This window comes from Psittacula echo (assembly GCF_963264785.1).
Source record: "Psittacula echo genome assembly, chromosome: 7".
NCBI lineage: Eukaryota > Metazoa > Chordata > Aves > Psittaciformes > Psittacidae > Psittacula > Psittacula echo.
In genome coordinates this window covers 7,317,987-7,331,923 of record NC_137740.1, presented here as the reverse complement: position 1 = coordinate 7,331,923, position 13,937 = coordinate 7,317,987, and the positions used below count along the sequence as shown (strand labels likewise).

Sequence of the window (13,937 nt, the reverse complement as noted above, 5' to 3'; positions counted from 1 at the left end):
ACCTCTCCCTTACAGAAACAGGTATCTACCAAGAAACTGATCACTTCTTAGAACAAGGGGTGCTAAACTGCTTTTCACAGAACCACAGACTACCAGGTTGGAAGGGAGCTCAAGGATCATCTGGTCCAACTTTCAGCTTTCCAGGAACAGCTTCAAAGCAGGGAACCTTCACAGCAGTACATGACCTGACAGAGCCGGCACTGCCTACTATACTACTACTACAGTGCTTGCTACTGCCACATTTGACAAAGACAAAAAAGCCACAAGGTCCATGTCCTTTTCCTAAAGTAAAAAGCCCAGGCACTTCTTTGCAGTGCTAAGTATCTTTCCAGGAGAACACATCAGGCACAAGATAAAAGGAATGATGCTTCCTAGGGGAGAAACAGTATCATGCAAACCAGAGGTGGAACATTCACAGATGACCTTGCCCAACCTTTCACAGACACAGCGCTATGCGTGTTCTGAAGACGGTAAAAAGGACACGCAGTCTCAAGAACCAGCTTCAGTTTCTGCCTATGCCAGTGTCTCAGTGTGACCACAGGCATGATTTGCTTCATCTCTGTATACTACTTTTACTGGCCATGAGAGCTGAATTACACATCTGACTTGTCAGGTGTAAGATGATTATTAATTAGATAGAGGGTTCTGAGGCTCCTGGTGGGAATCAATAGAATGGGGTCAAAAATCTCCTTCCTGTAAATTAAAAAGCCAATACATCCCAAATTCAATCTTTCCTCTAGGAGGAAAGACAAAACAGGGCAAACACACAGGACAAACAGACAACATTTTCAGCACCTGCCCATGGTTAAACTGTTTAACTTTTCAAACAGCACCAGTTTTGAGTTCCAACACTGTCAAACAGGCAGTTTGGAACTTAAACTTACAGTCGACAATGAGGACTATTCACCAGTGTGAACATTTGGGTGCATATTTATAATCACTCTCACAATACCATCAAACAGCAAGGCCAGTCTGCTGAGAAATAGGAGGAGCTATTCCACAGGATGAGGAGGCAGTATCTGCACAGCTCCTTCAGAGCCCAGTAAATACACAGAAGATGGTATTAGGACATTTTATATCCACACTTACCAGGAGGAACAGGTAGCTCAGAAAAATTCACTTTTCTCCCTGCTTTATGGGCTCTTATGGCATCCTGGTATTGCTGTAATCAAAAGCACTCAGTAAGACATAAAAAAGAGTTGGCTATAAACCAGCAATCATCTGCACTTAGCCAGCACAAATATTGCAGAATACACAGTATTTTACTATAATATGTGCATTGTCTCTATTTCTTCTTCCCTCTGAATGCTTTACAGCTTTCCTGCTGGAGCCCTTTACAAACAGAAGAACAATACACAAATTCATCAGGGACTGTAGTGACACAAATTCATCAGGGACTGTAGTGACAGGACAAGGGGTAACGGGTTAAAACTTAAACAGGGGAAGTTTAGATTGGATATAAGGAAGAAAGTCTTTACTGAGAGGGTGGTGAGGCACTGGAATGGGTTGCCCAGGGAGGCTGTGAATGCCCCATCCTTGGCGGTGTTCAAGGCCAGGTTGGATGCGGCCTTGAGTGGCATGGTTTAGTGTGGGGTGTCCCTGCCCATGGCAGGGAGGTTGGAACTGGATGATCTTAAGGTCCTTTCCAACCCTAACTATTCTATGATTCTATGAATTACTGCAGCCCTGAAAAAGTCTTCAGCAAGAGAACTAACTCAAATGGCTTTGCTGGATGCAAGAAGTAAACTAACTCAAGTGGCTTTGCTGGATGCAAGCAGCCTGCCACACTTTCATTTACCTTGGCTATCCTCTCGTGCATCCTGCCTTTCCGGTCATCCCCACTCGCTTTAGCCTGTGCTGCTGCTGACTTGTACTTCTCAAGCCTCTGCTGCAGGGCTTCCAGCACTGTTTTTGGCTGCTGCAGGGAAGCTTGAAATAAGACAGACAAAGAAATGGTATGTGATTTGGATTTCAAAACATACAAGCTGCTTTTTTCCCTTCCTTACCTTCTGCAGAGACAAAAACATCATTGCAAAGTCTTAGTATGAATACAAAAGCATAGATGGGATCAGCAGCAAACAATACTCAAGACCTAGGTTTACTCAATCCTGATGCAGTTCAGTGGGATAGGGCAGGCCTTAGAGTGCCTTTCACCTGTGCTATTTCTACGGCTTGCAAGAGAAATCCACAAGTCCTACCTGAAGCTTCTCGGGTGTGAGGTTCAGGTGGTTTAAGATCCTGGGAGCTTCCCACTGGAGCTGGTACCTTTTGCTTGGAGGCACCTTGTACATTTCTTAGGCTCTCAAGATCTGCAAAGCAAGAAAGGCAGGAAATTTCACCTGTTCCATAAACACCAAGTCAACCCATGTCACCCTGAAAACCATCAATTTGATCATATCATCCTCATGAAAGCTTTTTGGCTTCAAAACAGTATCTGCATGGCTGGGCAAGTGTAATGTTCCCATCATTCAGAGAAAATGCTTCATAACAGGAAATCTCAAATGCTGATTTAATTTAGGTTAGTGCTGCTTGAGGGAAAAGAAGAAAAAAAGGACAACCAGTTCAAGTATTCTAAGAATTCTCTCCCCAAAATACAATTTGGTATCATGGCAGATGGAAGGAGTGAACAAGATTGCTAACCGACTAAAATATTCTAGTAACAAAAGATGTGCTGAAAAAGGAAAGCAAGTAACACCATCCATTCAGACACCCAAGCTTCTGGCATTGTGTAACAGTGGTTACTTCAGAAAACTATAGAACTATCCACTGCAAAAATCTTGCAGTTTTCAATGTAAGATTGTGTCATGAGTGAATTTTCTCTCTAATGCCACTTGGTGATCAGTTTCTAACTTAAGGGATCATAAATTAAGTGATTTAATGAAATAATCTGTCATTTAATTTCTTAGAATAAATTAATTTGCTAAAGTAAATGGTTGAAAACATTAAGTTCAATTAAATGTAGGTGGCAATACCAGACCTATTTTGAAAAGCCCTCTCTTAAATAGATAGAAGTATCTTTAAAACCAGTAACTTACTTTAAAATTAAACTTCACTGCACTGCAACCTATCTGTTAATCTCTTCATCTGAACATTATGAACTTCAGTTGACAACCCGTAACATCATCAAATATCACAGTAAACTTTGAGGATGTGCCATTACTCCTTTCCCTTTCATTTTTAAATATGATCTATTATATAAAGCTATAAACCCAGGAATATTAGACATCAGTGTCTACTTAAACTTGTAATTCACAGAGAGTAACTTCAATATAACAACTCTGTTTTCTTCTTTGGTTTTGATTAGAATTTAAATATGCAATAAGCCTCAGACCTAAGTGATCTTCAATTCTTCTTACAGTTTTGCAATCAAATGCAGAATCATTCCACTACAGCACAGAGAGACTTCTAAAAGGGTTTCTGTAAGACAAGCCTTACCCTGAGGAGATGGAGGCATATTCTCCACGTCTATTGGCTGCCCACTGTCCAAAGCTTCCAAGACCACATTAAATTTCTAATGCAGAAAAAACAAAACAGAGGATTTATTCTAGTATGTCCAAGTCTTTCTAACTGCCACAATAAATATTTGACACTCAGTGCATGTTGGTAAAGCACAGGGTATGTTTATAATTCATGACTTCTTGTGTGCACACCTTGCCTGCCTTCATGTATTCCTTTGCTTTCTCCAGGTCCCCTTGCTGCTTGGCTTTCAGCGCTGCTAACTTATACTCCTTCTGCCTCATAAGTAGTATTGCTCGTGTGCTGCTCTTCTGGAGATCTGTGAGAACGAAACAGAGCATGCAAGACTTATACAGAGCCTGCAAGATGTGCCTCCATTGCTATGTCCATCTATTCAATAGCTGCATTTGTCCTCTTTTGCTTTGAACCACACAGCCATCTTACATAAGTCCTTTTTCCACCAGTCTCCAGAAGTTCTACCAGACATCATAATCCCACTTTTCCCAATGGAAAAGTTGTCTTTTAGTCAGTATCTCAAAAACCTTTAAAGCTTGGAATTCCACAAGTGAAACAATACTGAAGGAGAAACTGAGGCACAGGAAAAGTTAAGTGAAAGATACTGATACAGTGCATGTAAGAGGTCTACGATAATAACTGATGCCACTGCCAGAAATTTAGCATTCCCACTGACAACTCTATCTGAAACATTCAGCAGGGAAGTTCCAACATAGTGCTTTGCTATAAATATCAAGAAAGATGTAGCATTAAATAGTGTTGCAATTGCTTATCCCCTCAGATTAGCGTACCTGTTTCCACAGTAGGACTAGAAGCATCATGACCCTGTAGAGACTCTGATTCCACATGTTGCACTGCTTCATGAGGGGTCTTCTGCTCATCGTCTGCAGCAGACTCAGCTTTACTCTCCGGGAGGTCACCAACTGAATCTCCTGTATTCTCTAGCTCCACTCCTGTAGCTTGGGATAAGTGAGAAGAACTCTTTCCTGTTGCAACAGGAGGTGGCATTTCTTCCTCATTGATTTTTTTGCCTTTCTTCACTGCAGCCAGCATGGTTTCTAGTGTCTGGCAGAGACGGAACAGCAAAGTCAATAGATATTTTCATCAAACATGCTACTAGCATAAAATCATTAAAACACAAATTCATTCCCTTACACCTGATGAGATCTATTACACACATCACTACAGGCTGCTGCCTTTCAGCTCTCTATTTCCCTGCAAGGCCAACTTCAGTGCTAGTGAAAGGTGTCCGATTATCAGAGCAACACCATGCAAAGGACTTGCTATGCAAACTACGTAACTGCAAGTACCTCAATACCCAGAATTGTTGGATAATTGATGTGGCCCACTCAGCTTTGCCACAGAAAGTCACCAAGGAAGCCATTTATACTAACTGCAGATGGAGTTTATGTCTTCAAAATAAAATACACTACTGTGAAATGCCACTGCCTATGTGGATTTAGGGAAGGACGGAATGTGCATACCTGCTTAGTGCAATGAGAAAAGCCATTAAATACTAGCAAAGGAAATGGAGCTTCAGCTGGTGACCTATGGCAAGCGGCTCTCACCATATGTAACATGGGTTAACTGCTGCTCATTTTTTTAAACCCCTTCCTCCAGCACAAATATTACCTTCCTCAGTATGTTGTTGTATTGTTTTGTTTTAAATTTAAGGTTCAAAGACCATCATGCACTTTAAGCCAAAACAGAAGTTCTACTTCTTTCATCTTCCACAGAAACCAAAACAGAAGCACAGAAAGACAACAAAATAATCTCATCAGTGCCAGAACTGCTGCTATTTTTGGCTAGCCATGACATTGTTTGACCTATTAAGCAATAGAGATACAGAGACCGACAGCACGCAAGATGGGGGTTCAGACTAGTACAGCAACCCACACACAGGCCTCTCTCCTCCACATGTGGGATGACAGACTGCCGGGAAATGGAATTAAACACTGAGATTAAACTTCACAGTTCCAAGAACTAAGGACACCTTTTGTTGGCATGTCATTTTGCTAATTAAGGAACTGTGAGCTGTGAAATGAGATCTGCTCTATTATCCTTAGTTACGCTGCTTAGAGACAGAGCAACTCCCTGCCTTGAAAAATAAAGGAAGTAGCAAACAGTGCACTAAGCTGTGGTGTTGGATAAGCTGCTTTGCCCATCTTGCTCTCTGAAAGGTCAGGTAGTTTAATGTACGTTCCTTTCAGAGGTAGCAGGCAGAGGACACATACAGGCATCTTCTTTCTTGTGCATTTCCTCCCCTGGGTTTGACTTCAGTTGTTCCCTTTGTACCCTTGTAGTTAGTGAGACATTACACTCTTCCCTCAGTGGACAGTGCTGAGCTATAAAGCTTTGCTCAACAAGACCGAGCTGGATGCTGTGTGAGGTGATGCCGGGGACCAGTTAAAAGTGAGCACTCAGCACAGCAGCAATCACCAAGCACTACCAACGAACTACAAGCACGCCACCTGGCTGAGAAGATGCAATGCTGAAGAGAACGCTCCTTGCTGCAATTTTTAATTCCCTTAATGAAAAATCCTGTTCTATTCATTTTCGAGCACAGCCAATGCACTCACGGAAAAGGCTTCACCTTCCTTTGTCTCACAGAAGTGAGTAGAAGGTTAATACTAAGGTGTTTGTGTTAGGAATGCTCCTAAACTTTGCTTTAAAGTAACATGGAACAGCTATCACAGGTCAAATTCAGATCTAGATGGGCTGGTTTAACATCAGAATTTGCCACAAACCTTGCCTCCAGCTACCATTATTACCCATTCAACAGAAACAACGCTGAGGTATAAAAGGCATTTGAAGTTACACTTTATCTGTACATTTGTTATATCAAATTGGTAGTAAGTAACAAGAAACACTTTTAAAGTAACTCAAGGCAGCATATTAGAATTTCTCTCCCCCTTCAACAAACCCACACATCTGGAAAGACTCTAACTACACTTTAGAGAACAAACTTTGTCCCCCCCTCATTCACATACCTGATGAACCCAACTCACCTTAAGGCCTCTTTCGTATCGGCGTATTTTGGCCGACTCACCCGACTCCTTTGCGTTAGCAATTGCTGTCCTATAGTTAGCAAGCCTCTTCTCTATTGTCTGTTGCAGCTCACTGGTAACAGCAGGAAGTGAGGTGGTCTCAGAAAAAATAATAAAACAAATCAAGAAAACTTATTTCATCCAACTATACGCATTTTACCACAGCACTGCAAAAACAAACACTCCTCTTCCACACACACTCCCGTTAACCAAGAGCACAAGGATGGAACAGTCTCTCAAACAGAGGAGCACTTGTACTACCCTAACAGTCCCTGGATCCACCTCTGGGCTTTCTCTCAAAAGCCTAATAGAGAAGAATGGGTGGAGACATTTAGAAAACTCACAGTCACAGGGTAATTGGAGCCATGTGGTTAGGGAGTAGGTGAGGAGAACAGTGAAGTCTCTCAAACACCACACAACAGAGGGTGTGAAGAACTATTCTGGCACAAATCTTGACTTTTTCTTTTCTTATTTTTAAAACATGCTAGTTTACTCCCTTCTGGGCTTCTTCAACCTGGTTTTACTACAAAAAGAGCTCTTTCTCCTCCTCCTCCTATAGCCTGGGATTAGTTCAGTGACAAAAGAAGCCTAAGCAAAGTTATGAGTAGCTACTTACAAACACTTCACAGCTACAGGGCCTTTTCAGATGGCTACTGATGCAATTATTGCCATTATCCCTATAGAAACTCAGACCCATCTATTAATAGGCCTAATGCACAAGGGCACCGGAATCTGTAGCGTAAACAGAAACATGGCACTAACTGAATAAATGATTTGACTGCATGAGGACTGACAAATTAAGCTGAGAAAGCTAATCCTACAGAGAAAAATTCCACAAAGATGCCAAAGATGCGGAGCGCTAACAAGTCTCACCATTTTGGCGTGCTGCTCAATAACGGGGAATACAGGAACTCTGGAAGCCTGAGCTGCAGTCTGTATGCTTATATGCATGAGGGACAAGACATGCTTGATTCCAACTGTTTACCTCCTCAACTCTGTGTTAACATTAAAAAATATCTTCTGAACAAAGCAAAAAAATCACCTGTATCAATACAGCATTGGTTTCCACAGAGAAGACACCAATAGCATAGCTTCTCCTTCCTTGGAGGCCAAGACGACCTCTGTAGATCCTTGTTCATAACCCTTGTATAAGCTGCACGACAGCAGTGATACAGCAAAACTGTCAGGAACATGAAGCTCTTTCCTACCTGTGGCTGCAGTTCCGGTTCCTCGTTTTCTGGTTCAGCAGTGGATGGCTCCATTGCTATTGTTTCATCCTTACAGCTTTCCGCCTCACCTTCCAGAACTTCCTGCAATTCTGCCTAAAGTAAAAGCCAACAAAAGGCTTTTCCTCATACTTTTCTATTTCCTCAAAAGACAAAACAAGATCAAGTCTCAAGCTCCAAAATCTGTGGATGGACTTTGAACCCAAACAGAGAATTGAAAAGTCTTCTATTCCAATCTTTTTATTTTATTCTATTTTTATTTTTAAATGAAACTGGTCCCATTTGTAGTCACAATAGGAAGCCAGACACCACTTAAAAGCTCCAGGATCACCACACAAATTTGCAGTTAGAGATCTGAAACTGGAGATGTTCAGAGAATTACTTTTGCAAAGATCATTCAAACCCAAATTGGGTATTTCCAAAAAGCATCTATTCACATTGGCAGGAAAAACCACTGCTTACCACTCCTTCCCTAAGCCCTGCCAACTTAGACCACTCACTGAAATGACGAAAATTTCTTGGGAGATGCTTTCTCAGGCCAAGCACTACTTGAAGCAGTAGCTAAATGGCGACAGACATAATTTTAAGGGGAACATCCCTGGTGGTACTCCCCCAGCTGACCTGGAATGGGATTCCTGCTGTTCCCCCCAATTCTTTAGGACCCTCTTGCATATGAATGTTAGTTAGGAAACTCTTACGCTTGTGCACAGGGGGCTGGATCCTGCAAAGCTCTAGATCTAGGGAAACACTTTTGCAGTATTTTAGCTTCTCACCACAAAGTTAAGACTTCTTTTGCTAAATGCAGTTCCATCAAAAATCAAAACAAAACCCCAAACACAATAAAGACACACTAAAACTTCTTGCTAACAAAGTTATGCATACCAACAGGTCTGTATCTTTCTCTAAGTCTTCATCATCTGCTTCGTCTTCCTCATCTTCATTCAGATCCTTCATACACTCTGCAGCCATCTTTTCAATATGATCCATGGGCAGAGGAGCTGTAAAAAGAAACCACAAGGAGCCATAAAGCCTAAGTAACAATTATGCAGTCACTGGATGTAAATTCTAAAGGAGTTGCTACCAGCTGAAGAAGAGCAGTGGCTTTTTCTGCTTCCCCTTAGATACTGCCATAGTTAAATGAGAGTATACTCATGGATAAAGGGCAAAGACTGGGAAGTGAACAACCAGGAAAAAACAATACCAGTATTTCTGAGAGTGACAGTCAAGGCAGGCAGTAAAACAAGGAAAATGTCTGCATCCAATAACCTAGCTCAGAAATTAGATGTCAGAGAGAAATAATGTCTGTTTATTAATACAAGGAGCCTGAATGGCATAACCATAAGCACTGTAATAGACTAGCTGGTATGTTGGGACACAACAGTGCTCAGAAAGCACAGCCATAAAAGAGAAAGGTACTGTGGTAGGCTTGCACAGTACTGACAGTTAAGACTGGGCAAGACAGACAAGCAGGACAGGATGCAACAACTGCTTCAGGAAAAACTTAACAGAATTCACCTCAAGCTCCTTGGCTGATTTAAAATACAGATAAATACTTCTATGATATTATTTACAAAACAAAACTAGTAACAGAAGCTCTGTCATTACAAAGTCTTCAATTTTTCAAGGAAGAACTGGAGAATACTACTATTCTTGGGTGTTACATCAAAACTGCATTCAGTTAAGATAAGATAAAAATCAATGTTAAGATAAAAATCAATGGTGGCACAAGAGAAAATGAATATACGCTGCTGATAAATAGATCTGATTAGAACTTTCAGCGCACAAAAGGGAATTACTGGGGCAGCCTCTGTCCTCAGTAGGAATAAATATCTGATCTAGTTTTAAGCTGATGCTAGGTACTTATGAAAGGGATTTATGACATGACTGTCCATATTAACAAGGCCTGGATTTAGCATCCCCGTTAGGTCTGTTATGTGTCCTTTGCCTCCTGTCAGTTTACCCAAACAAATGTAATTCACTCTTGGTGTAGCCCCTGACTGACAGAATTAACTTCTGACTCAATATGGAAGAGAAGTGGTCCACAGACATCCATCCCTAAGTGCCAACAAACTCTATTTTTCCCCAGTTCTGTCCCTTTTATTCTCTCCCTCATGTTGAACTAATTTGAGTTAGAAGTATTCTAGTTCCTAAAGATCTGCTGTTATGGATATAACCAAGTTAGCCCAACAGTTAAATGCATGAGATGCAAACACCTGCATTAGCCATCCCAGCACACCTGCCAGTGAAATTTTGTTCACGTTTTCTTTTAAAGCCCAAAATATGTTATTCTATGTATTATAACAGCACATACAGCCATAAATCAGAACAAAGTTCACGGCATTTACCATAAATGGTGCTGAGCTCAAAGACTTCCAATGAAACACCAACTAATTAAATCACTGGAGTTTTGTATAGGGTCTTCATTATGCTTGAGAGTCCAACAGCTGATCCATTTTCCAAGTCTACAGTCTACAAGAATGTCTCTCTCTCTCCATCTCACGTTAAACTAGGTATGTATCCTTTGAATCTGATGAGGCACATTAACATCAATTTTAGAGACATACTGAACAACACAAGCCTTAAGCCAAACTCCTGGTTGTTACAGCTGATAACATGACAAGCAAGGAAGCACAGCGAATTATCCGTATGTTTGAAGACAGCCAGAAAGACAGATAAGGAAATCTTTCTACCTTGAAAAACTACTTGTTTTATACATCAAACACCACTGCAAAGTCACACTTGGCGTACAAAAATAGAACACTCCAAATCAAGGCATCATACTTGTCCTGAGCCTAAAAGCAGCAGCAGAACACTGCAGAGAGAACTGCTAAGCAAATCAGAGAAAGTGCTGTTTCTTCTGCCTCTCTAGCTACACTTCCTCATTTTCTGCATTGCTGTTGCTTCTAACTCTGGTCTTCACACTGAAAACTCTACTTAACTCCTCCTCGCAGAGTCCTCTACTTCATGCTGTGGCAACCACATCTTCCTTAACTATCAGGTTCCTTCATCAGCTCTCCAAGCTGAATTTATGTGCATACAAACCCCAACCATCCACATAAATGCCTCTGATACTTCCTGATGCAGACACATGACTGTGACTCACAAGTGTCATTAAATGTTGCATAAAATATACATCTTCAGGACAGAGCTTTAGTCAATTTAAATGCATCTTAAAATGGATCCCATCTGTCTGCTGCATTTGCTGAATCAGCTGAAAATGAACTCAGGTACAAAGCTGGTTTTGTTCACATAATTTAATCTACTGTATCAGTGCTTCAGTATCTATATCAAACATGTTGCCCATGGATTTAACCTTCAGCAAAACTCTGCAACTAGGACAGTAGGCCATATCCAAAGGCAACTGGCTGTACTGCAAGGCTCAGAGTGCTCTTTACATGAAGCCCCACTAAAGGCAAAAAAGTCAGTCAAGCCTTCTCAGAAGCTCTAATCCAGTACAGCAAGCTGAGGCTATGATTTCAGACATCCAAGTGGCTGACCAGCTGGCATTTATCAGTCACAGATAGCACAGATCTCTGTACTTAAGATGCTGCAACAGTACAGCTTTTGCTGCCTGTATCTTCAAGGTAGAGGGAGAGATCACCTCCTCCCCTCCCCTTCGGAGCTCTGGAATGTAAATCCAGGAGTGAATTATTGCACCTTGTGCATAGCCAAGAACTGAGCACATGTATGTAATGTATTGGGTCCCTTTTTTTTGGTCCTTCTTCAGACAGGATCAGTTTCCCCCCTGTCCTTACTGTACCCTCCTCCTTTCTAGGTGCCCCTACCGTGCACCGTGCCCTCACCACTACACAGTACCAGGTCTCACAAGTCCCCAGTGCCAGCTATCCAGTTGCTCATCTTCCATGAGCTTCTAATCTACATACTCCCAATTCTACTAGGAAAACAGAAGAGCTGGAAATGATTTTGATATAAACAGATTTATGAGCCATAGAATCATAGAACACATAACTTTAAAAGGCAGAGTAAATCTTAATTTTGTACTGTCTGAAGTTTCATTTCCCTCACATGAATAGAGAGATTGAAAAAACACATTAGGTGACATAAGCAAGGCAGGAAGCAAGTCAGCATTTGAAAAGCTGACAGTTCAACGGACAGGGATTCACCCTCAAAACACTTTCCTGCATGTTTTAACGATGAGTAACCTTTGCCCAATGGCAGAAGCTCTGCTATTGTGCTTCTTAGCACAGTTATGCTTATCAGATTTATGGGTTTACTACAATCTTGACATCTGGAGAGTGGAAATGATTTAAAACCTAGTTTTAAATACAAACACCTCCTCTGTCTCTCACCACTTACAGTGCGTAGACAGTCTCTTTTTCTAAATATTTCAAAATTCCTTATTTCCCTGCAGCTCTATGTGAAGTCCCTTCAAATATTACAGGCAAAATACTGCAGAATTGTAGCAAGGCCCATTCCCCTTGTCCCATCTCAACCACTTGCTGCCACCCCTCCCTTGCAGCCACAGGGATAAGCAGGCAGAAAACCAGATCAAGGAACTGATTCAGGTGAAAACCCAGCACAACAAGGGAAACGTATTTTTACAGATCAGTTTCCTGAAGCAGCTCAGCCTACAGCTCTGTAAATATGTACAGCAGCAGCTTAGAGGTAGAGCATGTGCACTAGGGACTGCTCCTCTCAATGGCAGCCTCCATTTACAGCAGTTTATAGCAACCCTGTAAACCACCACATAGCTGCTTGCAAACACCATCAGACAACATTAACACATGCTTAAAATGTTAAGAATAGCAAGGATCCAGTCCAAGAGACACTCTAACCTCCTGTCATTTCATCAGTGTCACGATTTCCCTCTTAGAAGGATATTCATTGTTGTAACAAGTAACAATATTTGAGTGCATTCAGTAAATTCAGTTTTTAAACAATATAAATGGCATTATGTTATTTTATTAAAAAAGCATAAAATTATTAACATAACAACCAAACAACAACCAACCCTCCACAAGAAACAATTCCCATTTTCAATCCATCTAGCACCTATTACACCTTTTTATGGCTTCATAGGCTAAACAAGCATGTCTTTAGTCATTAAACTGGCTAGCCATCACACATCCTTATCCTGTGGCTACAAGAGCACAGACAAATAAAGCTCGTGTCCATCTTGTGGAGTTACAACTTAAACCTTTCAGGTTTAAGGAAAGAGTCGTTGCAATTTCAGCTTCTATCAGTGATGAAATAACATTTTAGATAAGCCAGTGATTTGTAAGTAAGTGGCTTAATAATTTTATTCTGGTTGTGAATAAATAAAATCCAAACACTATAACTTACTTTTCACTTTTGGTTTTGATTTCTCTTCTTTCATTTTCTCTCCTGTGATAGCTGCAAGCTCTGCTTCAAGGTCCCCATCATCCCCACCATCCTCTGCAGCCAGCAGCATCTCTTCTGGATTGAAATCTACGAAGAGCCCCAGCTGGAGCCAAGGGAAAATAAAATACCGCAGTTAGAACAGAGATGACACTCAAACCCATCACATTGCATGGATTATTGAAACACTGTCATGCATTCTGGAGTCTGCTCTTTGGTTTTTTCAAGGCCCACTCTCATACCACTTCTATTACCAAAATAATGCACACCAGGCATTAGTCACTAACTGACATAAGGCACATAACTCTTAATAAGCCACAAATACTCCCTCCCACTAAAACTCCACACAATCAATGATTCCTTAAAATCAAGCCTATTTAACAGTCTGACATAATAAAGCAAAACAAAATGATGTCTGTTATACTGAACCTCCTGAAGCAGATATCATCAGGGAAGTTCAGGGCAGTTCCTGCTAACAGCTAAGCTAAAAGGTATGCAATCATCATTCACACAATACCAGTCTGACACGTGTACACTGCAGAGATTTCCCCCTTATGTCTTGGAAGAAGGTATATTCACATATACAGAACTGCTCTGTACTTCTCTTTACCTCAAGTTTGTAAATCACAAACACATGGAAAATGCATGCACACACACAGCCTTACAAATCCAGCAATGCCTATGGTACACTGGAGAAAACAATCAACTGCCTGGACATATCATCAGCTAAGCAACACATCATCATATGTTGCTTATCATCATATCATCAGCTAAGCAACAGCATCTCAGGTAATCTTATTAATAACAGTAATAAGAATTTGACAAAGTAGTGGGGTTATCACTCAATTGTTGT

At 41.1% G+C, this 13,937-nt stretch overlaps 1 protein-coding gene across 5 annotated transcripts in view; it reads right to left on the bottom strand.

The window, feature by feature from the left end:
- Positions 1–13,937, bottom strand: part of CC2D1B (coiled-coil and C2 domain containing 1B) — a 37,037-nt gene that overhangs the window by 20,196 nt on the left and 2,904 nt on the right. For all 5 annotated transcript variants that reach the window (XR_013957275.1, XM_080622230.1, XM_080622229.1 and 2 more), the window contains exons 3-12: positions 13,049–13,190; positions 8,627–8,742; positions 7,727–7,840; positions 6,480–6,617; positions 4,263–4,536; positions 3,651–3,775; positions 3,436–3,511; positions 2,199–2,309; positions 1,799–1,929; positions 1,090–1,162 (exon numbers count right to left, since the gene is read on the bottom strand). Coding sequence is in view for 4 of the 5 variants with exons in the window: in XM_080622230.1 (XP_080478356.1) it covers positions 1,090–1,162; positions 1,799–1,929; positions 2,199–2,309; positions 3,436–3,511; positions 3,651–3,775; positions 4,263–4,536; positions 6,480–6,617; positions 7,727–7,840; positions 8,627–8,742; positions 13,049–13,190 (1,300 nt within the window). In the remaining variant the exon portion in view is untranslated. The remainder of the gene's footprint in view (positions 1–1,089; positions 1,163–1,798; positions 1,930–2,198; positions 2,310–3,435; positions 3,512–3,650; positions 3,776–4,262; positions 4,537–6,479; positions 6,618–7,726; positions 7,841–8,626; positions 8,743–13,048; positions 13,191–13,937) is intronic.